The 15,893-nt window shown below is 39.2% G+C and overlaps 1 protein-coding gene across 1 annotated transcript; it reads left to right on the plus strand.

The window, feature by feature from the left end:
- Window positions 1-13,928: 13,928 nt before the first annotated feature.
- Window positions 13,929-15,585, plus strand: LOC309477359 (proteinase-activated receptor 1-like). The gene has a single exon (XM_082140623.1). It carries the CDS (start codon window positions 13,974-13,976, stop codon window positions 14,937-14,939), a length of 966 nt encoding a protein of 321 aa, XP_081996749.1. The 5' UTR covers window positions 13,929-13,973; the 3' UTR covers window positions 14,940-15,585.
- The last annotated feature ends 308 nt before the right edge of the window (window positions 15,586-15,893 follow it).

Consider the following 15,893-nt stretch of genomic DNA (forward strand, 5'->3'; position numbering starts at 1 on the left):
AAACGAGCTGGAGACAGGTGTGGATACTGGCGAGACTTTCCACTTCTCGCGGAAAAACATCGCGAGACCACCTCCCCGGCCGGTGCCACGGGGTTGCGATTTGTAAACAAATCCAGGTGGAGCAGTTTCGTTGAGCAGTGAAAAGTCATTAGGTTGTTGCCAGGTCTCGGTTAAACAGATAAAATCTATCTCACGGTCAGTGATGAGATCCCGGATGATATGTCCCTTGTTTGACAGAGAACGAACGTTGAGAAGAGCGCACTTGAGTGGAGTATTGTCAGAGCTGGAAGTGTTAGCCGACCGGCTTAGGCGGGCTAACACGTTGTGGTTGACGGCACGGCTGACAGAGCGTGGATGTCGAGAGCTGGACCAGATGGACTTTATGGCTGTAGAGCTGTGAGAATTGAGATTCCGACGGGAGCCTCGGTGGTTGTATCTCCGCCGGGGATGGTAGATGATGTCCGGGTGGAGATGGAGTACAGCTGGCGGGGGGCCAAGCAAGTGACGTCGAAGCCGGATCAGGTCAGTAATTGTGTACTGGTATAAACCCGTCACTGGCAGGTGAACAGGTAGCAGGAGGAACCAGACACAAACGAACCATAAAAACAATTGTAGCGGCATCTTAGGTTCAAAATCAATACAAAATTGGATGAAAGTTCAAAGTTTTCCGAACGAGCAGCGGCAATAGGTCATGCCAGCATTCTTGAACGCAATCTACCAGTTAGCGTCTGATCTAACTGGTTATGACACAATCGGTAGCCTATTTTTACAAAAACTGCTTCTACGGGGCCATAACGTAAGAAACAAGGTAATGGAGCCTTTTATACACTGTTTATTTCTAAAGAAACACGACAATGGATAAATAGAGTCTGTAAACGCTGTCAAAATGACGCAAAAATGAATGGGAGTCAATGGAATGCTAACAGCAGGTGATGGCTTGCTAACCAGTAGCGGCCCCCAAGGAAGGTACGCTTTCCAGGTGCTGGATTACCCCCTTGACAGATGAAGACCTTAGGGCAGGGATAGGCAACTCTGGTTCTGGAGGGCCACTGTCCTGCAGAGTTTAGCTCCAACCCTAATTAAACACACCTGAACAAGGCAATCAATGTTTTCAGGATTACTAGATAGATACAGGCAGGTGAGTTTTTAAATCAGGGCTGAAGCTAAACTCTGCAGGACAGTGGCCCTCCAGGACTGAAGTTGCCTATCCCTGCCTTAGGCAGATGGAGGAGACCGCTACGTCCAGCGTGACCTTTCCAACGTGATTACGTAATGCCTGGTGAGTCGCAGACCAACACAAGACAACCAATTGTGGTTAAAAAGTGTATACATTTTTTTTTTTTTTAAATGACAGATCGTTTCGCTAGATAAGACCCTATTGGTGCAGAGCCCTTTGAAGCACTTCAAAGCCCTTTGAAACTGCATTGATTTGGACTTCAACAATTTGGTTACCGTTGAAGTCCATTGTGTGGAGAAATGTTATTTTATTTATTTTTTTCACTGAAGAAAGAAAGACATGAACATCTTGGATGGCATTGGGGTGAGTAAATTATCAGGAAATTTTCATTTTGAGGTGAACTAATCTTTTAAGGGGCGTGTTTCAACCGAGCCAGGAAAGAAAATGCCTCTGAACAACAGAATTGTTGACTTTAAAACTTTAATTGGTTCAGACATAACCCATCGGCTCTGCTTGCAATATATTCTATGTACCGTGTAATACGTATGTGATGATGTAAACTGTGATACGTGATGACGTAACATGTAGTGGAGGGATAAAAGAAGCATAGAGTTCAGAAACAACCTGCGCGTCTCTGATTTGTTTAAGTAAAACAAACGATATTGCATAGCCTACAAGTTGTAAGCGCAAAGAAAGAAGAATGGCATAGTTACACCAACGAGCCTATGTCTACAAGGAAATCTAGCCGAAAACTGGAAGATTTGAATTAAAAAATTCGACTTGTTCCTGGCGGCTAGCGGCATCGCGGAAAAAACTGAAAAAGTGCAGTGCGCCACATTTCTACACGTCGCGGGTGAGGAGGCAATTGAAGTTTTCAATACTTTTTAATTTCATGACGACGAGAGAGACAAAAATCAACGTTCTCAAACAAAAGTTCAAAGACTATTGTGAACCAAGAAAAAAACCTACCTTACATCCGTCACATTTTCTTCACGAGGGCTCAAGGACCGTCTGAGAATATTGACTCCTACGTCACGGACCTAAAGAACAAAGCCAAAGACTGAGTTTGTAGAATTGCATGATTCATTAATCAGAGACAGAATTGTTTGTGGCATAAGAGATGACACAATAAGAGCCAGATTGCTAAGAGAAGCAGATCTCACATTAGCAAAAGTTGTGGACATTTTGTCGAGCGAATGAAATCACGTCCAGTCAAGTGAAAGCACTAAATGAAGAAGTTGACATGCATAAAATTAAGCCAGTAAAAATGAAACAAAAAAGTAATTGTATGACAAAAGAGGTGAGTGACGACACAAAATGCAGTCTATGAGGTTACAAGCATGAGCAGAGAAAATGTCCCGCCTATGGTCAAATGTGCAGGATATGCAGCAAAAATAATCACTTCATAAAAATGTGCAGAATTGAGCGTAAACAGCCAAGAAAGATGCACACGCTTGAACAGAAATATGTTCCTGGGCACGGTGGATGTTCAAAGAAACAAAGTGAAAAGCATTCAAGCTGTCACCACAGAAACACGAGAAGAAAAAGAAAAGTGGTCTGGATGGCTAAAGATAAGAGACAAGAAAGTGAAATTTAGGTTGGACAGTGGTGCAGAATGTAATGTGCTCTCGTTGAAAATGTGCTCTCGTTGAAAATGTACAATTCGTTGGACACCACATGTCACCATTGGGACAGAAACAGCTAACATGCGAGTACAAAAGGTCAAAAACACAAGATTCAGTTCCAGATTGTTGAAAGAGATGCACCTGCGATCCTAGGAAGATCCACGTCAAGCATTAGGCATGATAAAAAAGATGCATGAAGTGTCTGTTGATGATGATGACATTCTGAAACAGTATGAAGATCTGTTCAGTGGTCTAGGATGCATGCCAGGATATCATCACATTCAAGTTGATCCAACAGTAAAGCCTGTAGTACATGCTCCACGAAAGCTCCTGTTGCACTGAAAGAAAATATAATAGAAGAATTGCACAGGATGGAACAGAGGAACGTCATTGCAAGACAAACAGATCCAACTGATTGGGTGAGTAGCATGGTGACGATTGTCAAGCCAGACAAAATTCATATATGTCTCGACCCACAAGATTTAAACAAGGCAATTAAACGTGAACAATACCCACTACTCACGGTAGAAGAAGTCTTGTGTAATATGCCAAATGCCAAAGTGTTTTCTGTGCTTGATGCTAACCAAGGGTTCTGGCAGATTATATTGGACAATGACAGTTCCAAGTTGTGTAGATTCAACACGCCCATAGGAAGATACAGATTCCTGCGTTTGCCATTCAGAATATTGTCACAGGTCGGGGGGAGCGCCAGCAGGCCGCCCACCCCTAAACTGGAGCACCGCCCCGAGGAGCGGACCGTGGAACACATGAGGCAGACAGGAGGTTGAAATAAATAACAATGTCTCAATGTCTAATTATAAAAACAGTCTTTTAAAAGTTGGCTCCGTGGTTCTTCATTACTGGGGATAGAGGCTAGACAGCAGAGGATCCGTTAACAGCTCTTAGCTTCTCCTTCGTTCACCGGCTCAATGATTCTCCATTCCTGGCGACAGAGCCTGAACAGCAGAGGGTCAGTAACAGCTCATAGCTTCACATTCGCTCACCGGCTCAATGGTTCCTCCAGCTCTGAATAACAGAGGATCAGTAACAGCTCATAGCTTCACCTTCGCTCACCGGCTCAATGGTTCCTCCAGCTCTGAATAACAGAGGGTCAGTAACAACTCACACCTTCACATTCACTCACCGGCTCAATGGTTCCTCCAGCTCTGAATAACAGAGGGTCAGTAACAACTCACACCTTCACATTCGCTCACCGGCTCAGTGATTCTTCATTCCTGGCGACAGAGACTGAACAGCAGAGGATCAGTAACAGCTCTTAGCTTCTCCTTCATTCACCGGCTCAATGATTCTCCATTCCTGGCGACAGAGACTGAACAGCAGAGGGTCAGTAACAGCTCATAGCTTCACATTCGCTCACCAATGACTAGGACAGTAAAGGACAATCCAGCGCCGCTTCACAGAGGATCCATTCGTTGGGCCACCAGTACACTCCACAGTATACATCCCACACTCGTGCATGCACTGCAACCATATAACTCTTCACACGTGATCAAAATAACTTCATGCACTGTAAATACAAGACTCACAGGAAATAGGGTGGTTGTACCGTGTCCAAACTAATGCCTCAGCAGATGGAAATATCAGAGCGCTGGTCAACTGAAGTTCGTTCCTCCCTCCTCATCCATGGGTCCTTCGTGCCGCTGGCTTGGGGTTCTCCAGACTGTGTGAGGAATAAACATACCACAGGTACTACAAGTTCTCTTCTTTCACGGCTTCCCTCCGCTGCCTTCCTGTGTCTCTCTCTCTCTCTCTCTCCTGTGTCTCTCTCTCTCTCTCCCTGTGTCTGTGTCTGTGTCTGTGTCTGTCTGTGTCTCTCTCTCTCTCTCTCTCTCTCTCTCTCTCTCTCTCTCTCTCTCTCTCTCTCTCTCTCTCTCTCTCTCTCTCTCTCTCTCTCTCTCTCTCTCTCTCTCTCTCTCTCTCTCTCTCTCTCTCTCTCTCTCTCTCTCTCTCTCTCTCTCTCTCTCTCTCTCTCTCTCTCTCTCTCTCTCTCTCTCTCTCTCTCTCTCCCTGTGTCTCTCTCTCTCTCTCCCTCTGTCTTCACTGCTCTCCCCCCTCTCCCTTCTTCTCTCTTCAAAATGGCCTTTTATACTCCACTTTGGGAGCATGTGCCCCAATCACCACTCTAGCTCCTCCCCCTCCACACCTGCCACTCATTTTCTTAATAATCACCCGGTGACAATATCATCAGCATCTGAGGTATTCCAAAGAGTTGTAGCACAGATGATTGAAGATCTGAATGGTGTTATAAACATGGATGATTTGCTAGTTTGGGGTGAAACCGTACAAGAGCATGAAGCCAGACTGAGAAAACTGCTCCAGAGGACAAGAGAGTACAACCTCAAGCTGAACAAAAAGAAATGTCAAATCAGAACATCACAAATGAAGTATATTGGTCATGTGCTGACAGCAGAAGGACTGAAACCAGATGAAGAGAAGGTGAGAGCTGTATTTCAGTTACCTCCACCAGAAGACAAGCAAGCTCTTCAAAGATTTCTGGGTATGCTGCAGTATCTTGCTAAGTTAATTCTTAACTTGTCGGAAGTAAGTGCTCCAAACAGCTGGAGAATGATGTTGAATGGTTCTGGGGAAGTGAACAAGAGAAAAGTTTTCAGAAACTCAAAGCTCTAGCAACAAATGCACCAACGTTGAAATATTACGATGTCAACAAACCGTTAACATTGTCAGTAGATGCCAGCTCTGAAGGCATGGGTGCAGTTTTGCTACAAGACCAGAGACCAGTAGCATATGGATCAAGAGCGCTCACAGATTGCCAGCGTCGAAATGCACAAACTGAGAAGGAACTGCTTGCGATAGTATATGGATGTGAAAAGTTCCATCAGTATGTATATGGCAGAGAAGTTCAAGTAAAGCGACCACAAGCCACTTGAGTGCATGTTCAAGAAACCTCTACATCAAACTTAAGGCTTAAGGCTTAAGGGTTCCTGATGGTTTCACACTTAATTCTTCACCTTGATTCTTAATTATTTTGCAGTTAACATGTGTCTTTTCTTCTCCACCTGTTTTTGTCTGACCCTGCTGACCCAATGAGTATTTCACTTTCCAATGGTCATGCCTTAACTGCAATTTCTAGTATTGCATTAGTATTGCATCCTTCTCATGGGGATTTCATAATTTTTTACTTTTCAGTCTGAGTTGACTGAATCTCTTTGTTGTCTTATTTTATCTGTAAAAGAAAACGTGCCTAATAATTATGCACACCTGAATATAAGGCGTTTTTCATTTCCAGCCTTCATGGCCAATTATATATCACTTATAAATTATTAAATACAAAATGAATAGTAGTTATTACGATTAATGTGGTTTGGAATTGGTAAAATGTGCCTGAAAAAAAAAAATATGATCAGAAAATCAACGTGCCTAATATTTCTGCACGCACTGTAGAGTTCAGAAGCAACCTGCGTGTCATCTGATTTGTTTAAGTAAAACAAACGATATTACACTGCTCAACCGGTTTATCGGATGCAGTGAAAGATTCAAATTAATGACTGGTTCACAAATTGGATGTCGCAAATCTACTAGTGTCCAGTTTTTGGAGACAGAATTAGTCGTCATGGGGATTAAAATAATCTTGCTTTCAGTTGTAATGGCACACACGTGCACTACCACCATTAACGGTAAGTAGATCAGCTTAATAACATGCATAAAAAGTGACTTGTAATTTGATGTCTTGCTGATGCAAAATTTAATAGGCAGTGGTGTGACTGAAACCTTGATCTACCATATTAGGAGTGTCAGGATTTTTTTTTATTGTAACATGAGTGTACCTACCATGGTACTGTGATGGTAGGCTATATCATGCTTTGTAAAAATGCTGTTATCAAAAAAATCGTGTACTGTATGTGCATATGCAATGTGGATGACAAACACAAATCACCAAGTATCACATATATTTTACTATGAATGTGTTCATACAAATTTATACATTTTCTTGCTCAGATTTTGATCTTAATCACAATTAGTTTTTTTTAGTTTTTTTTGTAAAAAATCTTTGACTGTCTGCTCTTCCTGAAAAACAGATTTTTCTAAAAAAAACAATCAATTCGAGAAGCCATTTCTCGCAGATATACCTCACAATTCGGGAAGAAAATATCGCAACATCCGTTTCATGACACCTACAAATTATCTGCCGGTGATTTTGTAGTTAGAACAGAGATTGGTGAGAAAATATTCAGTATTTATTCCTCAGACCCCAGAAAGACCAACTGTTCCGCAACCCGAGAATGCTAAAGGGTTGAACAAACAATGAAACTGAAACACCTGGTTTTAGACCACATTGATTTATTATGTTTTTAGGCCTCCTTTTGCAGTACAGAATCAATTAGACTTGGAAATGACAGATACAAGTGCTTCACAGTGGCCAGAGGGATTTTGAGCCATTCCTTTTCCAGAACAGTGGCCAGGTCAATATGTGATGCTGGTGGAGGAGAATGTTTTCTGAATTGCTCCCTTTGCTACCCTAAAGTGGCTCAAAAATATTTAGATCTGGTGACTGTGCAGGCCATGGGAGATGTTCAACTTCACTTTTATGTTCATCAACTCATTCTTTAAGAAGTCTTGCTGTGTGTATTGGTGCATTAGCATGCTGATACACAGCACCCCCTTCCAAAATACAATGTTTGAACCATTAGGTGCACATGGTGCAAATGGCAGTGACGTGTACAGGGAATACCATGATATTGCAGGCCAAACCATCCCTGATAAACCCCTGTGCTTCACAACAGTCCGGGTGGTACACCTCTTTGGGGCTTCTCCACACCATAACTCCCCGGATGTGGGAAAGACAGTGAAGGTGGACTCATCAAAGAACAATACATGTTTCAAATTTTTTATATAATCCAGGTTAGTACCTGGACTTTCAGACAGCTTCCTTTTGCGTTGACAGTTGGATGTGGTTCAATCTACATGGTGGTATGCCGACATTAGCTCTTAATACACCACAAAGACTAGCTGTCCTGGCCACAGATGAGCAATCTGTCCTCTTTTGAACTATATGTCTCCCATTATTGCAATATTGTATGTACAGCTGTGCTATTGCTCTGCTAATTCAACTTTCACACTCACTCTTGATGGAATGTAAAATCTGTGAAGATTGGCCGTGTTGAAGGCCTGGCGCCCAGTCTTTCAGTTTCATTGTCTAACCCCTGCTTGTGCACCTCACATAGATGCATTTTTGGGCAATATCATTTAAAAAAAATGTTTTGACCTTATAGTAGTCTGATAGTAATAATATTAATAGTAATTAAATCAAATGATTTCTCCTGTTAGGGGTGGTGTGGCGCAGTAATTAAAGAAAACTGAAGGTACAAATCCAGCAAGAAGTGCACAGAACCTCAAGATACTGATATCAGTACTTTTTTATTAGTAGGCCTACTATAATTTGCTTCAGATAGAAGCATAAACTAAAACAGCTTAACCAAAAAAAAAAAAAGAAATTGTTCTACAAATGTGTCAATTGCCTATATTTGTCTGGCACAGAACGTGCAGGGGTGTCGCTAGACCCTTTTAACTGGGGCCCAATCTTGAAGACTGGGATACATACAATCTGCTGACATTCAGGGCTGTTGTGGTCTTCTTCTCAGGGTGCAGGTCCACCATCTGGTCTGAATATAGACTGGATCCAGCTGACTACAGTAACCTCGGGATAAGGATGAGACAGACAGACTAATATTAGTGTAGATGCCATTCTGTGTAATAAACCAAAAATAATAATGATAGCATTGCATGAATGTTCAAAAAACTAAACATCAAATTAACTATATTACTTTGTTGCTACTCCTGACAACACTACCTCTTGTGGTTTATTGAAATGGTGCATTTTCTAACATTGGATGCAGTGTCTATATTACCATCAACTGTTAAACTAAACCACATCAATATTACATTTAAATCTGTGTTACTTTTATAACTGACTTTGCGAGAATTAGAATTTTTATATTACATGCTTGTTTTTTTTAAATCGCGAAGCAAAGAGGACACTGACACCGAGAGACTAGACAGAGCAGGTTGCTTTTGATATGAAACAAATTCTCAGCTCTCAGATTCTGTCAATTTTATTAGGAAATTCAAACAATAGCATTTTGGCGCTTGTAAATGTGACGTGACAGATCGTAGTCCTGAACCTAACATCTCTTACTCTTTATTTAATAGTAAATAAACACAAATTAACAATAGATGTGTTCAAAGATACTGTACAACTTACTGAAATGTTTATGCTTCATACATTATATCGATCAATCAGTTTTTTTCAACCGTGGAAAGAGGTCAACAAAACAGCTGGAGAACACCTCGTAACGTTATGTTTACCTCAGGAAAGCCATTTGATAGCATGTTAGTTGGCAAGACAAATTACAGAGAGGAGTATTTTGCTAAATATGTGCACTTACTATATTAAATATTTTTTTCTATTTTTACTAAAATATTGTAATATTGTTATTGTAGCCTAGTTAAAAACACATATTTAATATGAATACCAGCAGATAGGGCTCTCTGTATGTTTACAGCATTAGTTGAGTTTTTTTTTTCTTGAGAAAAATTAACATACTGTACCTAATATTTATCCAAATGAATCGATATTGAATCAAGGTCGGAATCAAATCACAAGATTTGAATTGAAATCGTGAAATTTGTTTTAACCCCTTAACTGTCACCCCCCTTTTTTGAGAATGGACATTAAAATGCACTATTCAAGCTTAAATGGTTGTAATTCAAGAATGCTTTGGAGTATAGACCTAAGTTTGGTCTTGTTTTAAAGGGAAAAAATTGCAGATTATTGCTGAAGTGAAAGCACTTCAGAGTTTCAAAGTTATGGAAGTTTAAATTTACATTAAATCAAATATAATTTATTTTATATTTTTATTTTATATAAAATATAAAATATATATTTTACAAAATATGTTTTACAAAAAAATTACTATAAAATCAAAGCCATATATCTAACCAAGTTGTGTTCCAAATTTATCACAAAAATTAGCCTGGGAAAACCCAGACTACTTCCGGCGAATTTTAATCCTCTCTCCAGGATAGTCTGGAGAAGAGCCCATTCAAACTCATTTCTGTGCCGCCGAAATCGCGGCACCAATCAGAAACGTTTGGGGAGGGATTTACATGATGACGACAGCGCAGCGACGCTGAAGGAGATTTCATTACAAAGATGGATGCCGCCGTGGAACATCACTCGTTCGAATCATAGACAGTATATAAACGAATCAGTTATCGCGTCTGTTTTGAGCGATTTAAACTTACCGTTTTCGTTAAAACCGGAGCAAAGAACAACACTCGAAGCATACGTCATCTCCTTCATCGATCTGATTGGTTTTATGACTATCCAATTGTGGCCAGAGGAATTTGAGCTACGTCGGTTGGAGACGCCCCTTTGGAAATGATTTGTCTACATAGCTTCGCCAGACCCTACACTCAGTTTCAACTGAGAAGGGTCTGATTTTAACCAGGCTACACAAAAATTGAAGTTCCCATGAGATTTTGTTTAGGCGTATTACCAAAAATAGCCACCGGGTGTCATTGAATTCCATTGAATTTAGCTGTATGCATTCTACCATAACAAATTAATAAATTTCTATCCAAATATCACTTCTGTCACAAAATATGGAACCTTGAGACTCAGACCTTTCTGACAATATGTGTTATGTCAATAAATTATGAAACATATATGATGCCCAAAAGGGGAGGAGCCTGATAAAATAATTTAGAGTACCGTTTCTATGGTAACACAATGCCCAATTTCAAAACAGTTTTCACAGGATGAATTCTGAGATCGTAAGCTTTCAAATGATACCTAATTTATGATAACTACTAAAATATGTAATGTAATAAAAAAGGCGATAAAAAAGATAATATTATATTTTAGAGGATAATATATATATTATACTTTTTAGAAAATAATATTATTTTATAATTTTTTATTGACAAATACTAGATTATATGTTTTCTTATGAAATTTTAGCATGAAAACCAACGTTTCAGTTATTAAAAGTGTGTGCGTCGACTTTTTGTGACAAAGGTCAGAACTCCTGTTATTATGTAGATTTTTGGAGGTGCACTCTTGTCATAAATTCATCTATTACTGTTCCTACATAATTTATAACAAAAAACAGTCCTACAATATATATTTAGGAGTCTTAGACCTTTCCAACGATATATAGTTTGTCATGATTAGATTAGGATTTAATTGTAATATTAGTGAAGTAAACTTAAACGTCCCGCTAGCGGGACGGTGACACTTAAGGGGTAATAATAAAGCAAGTAGCCTACCAGTCAGTGTACCATGTAAACATTGTGACACGTTATCACTAAACTTAAAGGACAAGTTCGGTATTTTACACTTAAAGCCCTGTTTACAGATCGTATCTGATGAAATAGAACGGTTAAGATTAAAATAAACCTAAAATTCTCGGGACAGGAGCATGTGTCCAAATTTTAATCTTAACCGTTCTATTTCATCAGATACGATCTGTAAACAGGGCTTTAAGTGTAAAATACCGAACTTGTCCTTTAACAAAATTCTGTTTAGTTACCAAATGTTTTGACAATCACAATACACTTACACCAAAAATGTTATAAAGCATATGTTATATCCTGCTTAAATGTCCCTGCTTATCTGGACAGAATGTTCAAAATATCTTATTTAAAGGTTAAATTTCAGATTTAAATGGTGTGATGGCTTAAAATGTACACATTTGCTATTTTTCTACATTAATCCAAATTGTGTTATTTATCTTGTTGCCAAAAAAGTACTGTGGCAGAACCATTGTATTTACCATGGGGTTTTGATATATATGGTGCTGAATAATTTGTATTTTCATATACTATGGTATTTTCATGGTACTCCAATTACCATATTAACTTCACATATACGATATTAACATGGTACAAAAAAAATCATAGCAAAACTATTTATATGTTCACAGGTTAATATAGATTTGGTTCTAAAAAAAGTGTAAACAACAAATTTTATGTGAAATTTGAATTCAAATTCAGTGTCTTGTATCAACAAGGATAAACGACACATTTAAGGGAACCCAAAAAGGAAAATTCTGTCATCATTTACTGTCAAATCATTCTGTCAAAGTCAATGGTAACAAAAACTGTTAGGTTACCAACATTCTTCAAAATACAGTAGTATCGCATGCTTGCCCTTTTTATGCACGTTAAGTTGTAATGTGTTTCTGTTATGTCATTAGGTTCTTTCTGACATTATGTTTTGCATAAGTGGGCCTTCATTGCATTTAGGGCCAATTACTGAATCTGTTCCCTCTGCATCATATGGCTGTTTCCTGCGAGCACTGGACTCTTAGCAATGCTTTCTATGTGCCATGCATGTCTGAGAGTTTTTCTTTTCTGTTTTATCCCTGAATCTTCATGGCAACGACAGATCAGATTGCTGATAGATGGGCTGCTAATAGTGCTCACAGGAAATTAATTAGCTGGACTTCTTAATCTAGGCCTCTTGCTTTTAGCTTGCATGCTATCACTAAACGTGAGTTTTTTCATGTTTGGTTACAGAGAGTCATGTAAGCAGCTTTGAAGAGGCTGGTGATCCAATAGACTACAACAACCGTTCTAATAGACATTCTAAATTGGAAGGTCCAAAAAAAGGTGAGTATAACAGCACTGATCTGGGTGAAATCAAACCAGACCTGTACTGTACCCTACTGAAATCTATGACTGTTCACCTGAAAATTAACATTATCTTAGCATTTACTCACCCTCATGCACACCATAAGAGTTTCATTCATCTTTAAAACACAAAGTAATATATTTGTAATGAAACCTGAGAAGTTTATGTCCCTCCTTTGAAAGTCCATGCAACCAAAACGATGGACGATCCAAAAAGGTCATAAAAGGCATTGTAAAAACAATCCATCCAATCTTGTTTAGAGACACGATCACTTTCTATGATGAACAGATTTAATTTAAGCTTTTATTCACATACAAACAATGATCAACACACTTACATAAAGTGCATTAATATGGTAAACAAATGTACATGCATGATGCACAAGAACCAATGAGTTTTATTTTCTAGCACGTTTTGAACATACATTTGAACTTCCGTCTTTATGTGCCGGATGTATGTGTTACCCATAAAAAGCATTTTGGCATTTCCATCCAGCATTTTTTTTTTTTGTGATATCCCAAAATTCACATAAAAATAGGTGGATGGCAACATATAGGCCTAGTGACTGAACTGTGACATGAATACTGTACAGACACACGAATGTAGTTGTTTTTGTGCAAAAAAATAAACGTACAGGATATATTTATGTTTTTTGTCACTTTAAATTGTTCACTTGATTCAAAACTGATTATTCTTTGTTCTTCAGTGACGTCCTTGCATACATTTAGATTGTGTGGATCTTGTTTCAGAAAATTAGCTCTAATTGTTACATCTATCCCCAATCTGTGTTACAACTCACCCGAGTGGTAGGTTGTAACAACGGAACTATTTATGTTTGAAATTAACTAACATAATCTGTGATTGCGTAGCACATGTCCAAGTAATTTATATTTGTAGTAAACAAATGTGGCTACCATGCATACATTTTTGACAGATCTACCACAAACAACCACTGAGTTACCAATGCTCAAACAAAAGGTGTTACTTTCATCCCCGGTCTCCACTATAGCTGAACCATGGTATGGTATCAGGTGCATAGTAAAAATAGCTGTAATCAAAAAAGCTGGTGTTCAAGAATTCAAGAGATGTTGCATGCACCCACATAGCAATATTAGACAAACCACATAAGGCAATGAGAGAATGTCCTCAGCGATCTCTGCTGTATATTTGGCAATGTCTCTGTCTAAACAATGAAATGGTGCAGAGCAATGTTTCCCGGCCATGTCATTATTGTTTGTGGATGACTCTACTGCAGGGTAAGACAAATATATGTCCATATATTCATAATGGTATCAAAATATGAGGACACTTTTTTGATGGGGGGCCTCGTGAAAGAAAAGAAACACCCAGGTTGTGTGAACTTCCACTAATGGTGTTGTGTTTTTGTTCATCTACAGATCGACCAATCCTTGGTAGTTTTTATGCTAAAAAAAAAAACTCCAAACACCAAGACACTATTTTTACTCAAAACCAAACAGAGCTCAACTGTTCCTCAATGTCCATCTCAGAAGAGGCTGTTCTCTTTCTCAAAGGCTTGATGGTCACACGTGTCATGCCCTCGTTCTACATCTTCATCATCCTCATTAGTTTGCCCCTGAACGCTTTGGCCTTGGTGACGTTCACCTGTAGGATTCGAGAGAAGAAACCAGCTGTGATCTACATGTCTAACCTGGCGTGTGTGGACCTGCTCTTCACCCTGCTGCTGCCTCTGAAGATCCACTACCAGCTGAACGCTTCAGATTGGGTGTTCGGTGAGGTGGCGTGTCGTGTGCTAAGTGCTGCTTACTACTGCTACATGTACTGCTCCATACTGCTGATGATGTGCATGAGTGTGGACAGACTGCTGGCTGTGGCGCTTCCCGTCGTCTCTCTAACCTGGAGGAGTGCAAGGAAAGCCACGTGTGTATGTGTGCTGGTCTGGCTGCTGGCGCTCGCTGGTACGGTGCCACTTCTCTCAATGACACAAATGGTAGAGATTAGGGATGTGGGCGTCACTTGTCATGATGCGCTGTCTCAAACACAGAAGTATGTGTACCTGTTCTCCATCCTCTCCTGCCTCTACTTCTTCTTGCCACTGGTTGTCACCTTAGTGAGCTACTTTACCATAATATATGTGCTCAGTGTAAAGTCTGAATCTCTAGCAACATCATCATCTTCAGGCCACCGAAGGAGAGCTGTGATTATGGTTATCACTGCGCTGATGGAGTTTGTGGTGTGTTTCGCTCCAACCAATGGCATCCTGTTGTACCACTGTGTTCGTTTAGCTACTGGAGGAAACAGTGGGGAGGGAGATTCATCATATGCTGTTTACCTGTTAGCTGTGTGTTTTGGGAGCGCAAGTGTTTTCCTGGACCCTCTACTGTACTACTACGGCTCGTCTCAGTGCAGACAGCAGATCAGATCTGTGTTGAAGAGGGAAAAGGCAAAAAAGACAAACACACCAAGTAACATGCAGACATAATCCACAGCTTTTAACCAAAACCAGGCTTGCAGTAAAGTGTAACATTTAAAAAAAACAGATCAGGAATGTGGTTTTCCTAATTACCAGTTTCTATATTGTATTATATTATATTACATTACATTATATATGCCGTTTATCTGTGGTGGAAGGTTCATTCTGCTGTAAAGCAGCTTTAACAGCATTATTCAGCTTAAGCCAGTTCAGTTTGTGATTAATTTCAATAACTATGTAAAGTCTTGTGTAAAGAAAGATCATGCAAAGGTTGTCTAGTCATAGATATTTAAATATGTACTGCTAAGTTTTACTTCCTGATAATAAAAAATGCCAAATATTTAGTCAATGTTTCTTTCACCAATAACATTTATATAACATGAGGAAAGGCCAGATGATTTGCATAAACAAAGATCATGCAAAGGTTGTCTAGTCATTTCGACATACTGCTAAGTTTTTAACTGCAAAGTCTTCATTTTGTGATCCATTTCTGTGTGAAATAGTGAGTAGTAGTCCATGTAAAGTTTTTTTTGGAGAAAAAAAAAGAGAAAATAGTACTTGCAATAAGAGTAAAAAATGTTTTGTGCGTAAATGTATGGTATATCAAATGTCAAGCTGTAATTACTTCATTAAAATTGTACTACTGTTATCTGAATCCTACATCTTTAAGTATTTTTATAGGTCTTAACATAACGCACTGAAGCAGTGATAATGAATCAGGTTGGTGTATTTTGTTCACATTAGATAAATTCAGACTTAATAAGTTTTCTAAGCTGTTAAACACAAAGCACACACAAAGCACAACCATTATTTAAAATTTCGGCAAAAATGTATGTCATTGCATGCAATCCACTGTTATATGTGAAACAGAAGTTTGCTTGTCAACACAACATTATTCACAATATTCGGACATTAATTATTTCTGTTCCATTAACAGAAACAGGGCAGGATATTGCTAGTTCC

This window comes from Leuciscus leuciscus, assembly GCF_965113295.1.
Source record: "Leuciscus leuciscus genome assembly, chromosome: 16".
NCBI lineage: Eukaryota > Metazoa > Chordata > Actinopteri > Cypriniformes > Leuciscidae > Leuciscus > Leuciscus leuciscus.

Excerpts from the sequence above, each read along its gene's own strand:
- LOC309477359 (XM_082140623.1), top strand. The coding sequence starts at position 13,974 with ATGTCCATCTCAGAAGAGGCTGTTCTCTTTCTCAAAGGCTTGATGGTC.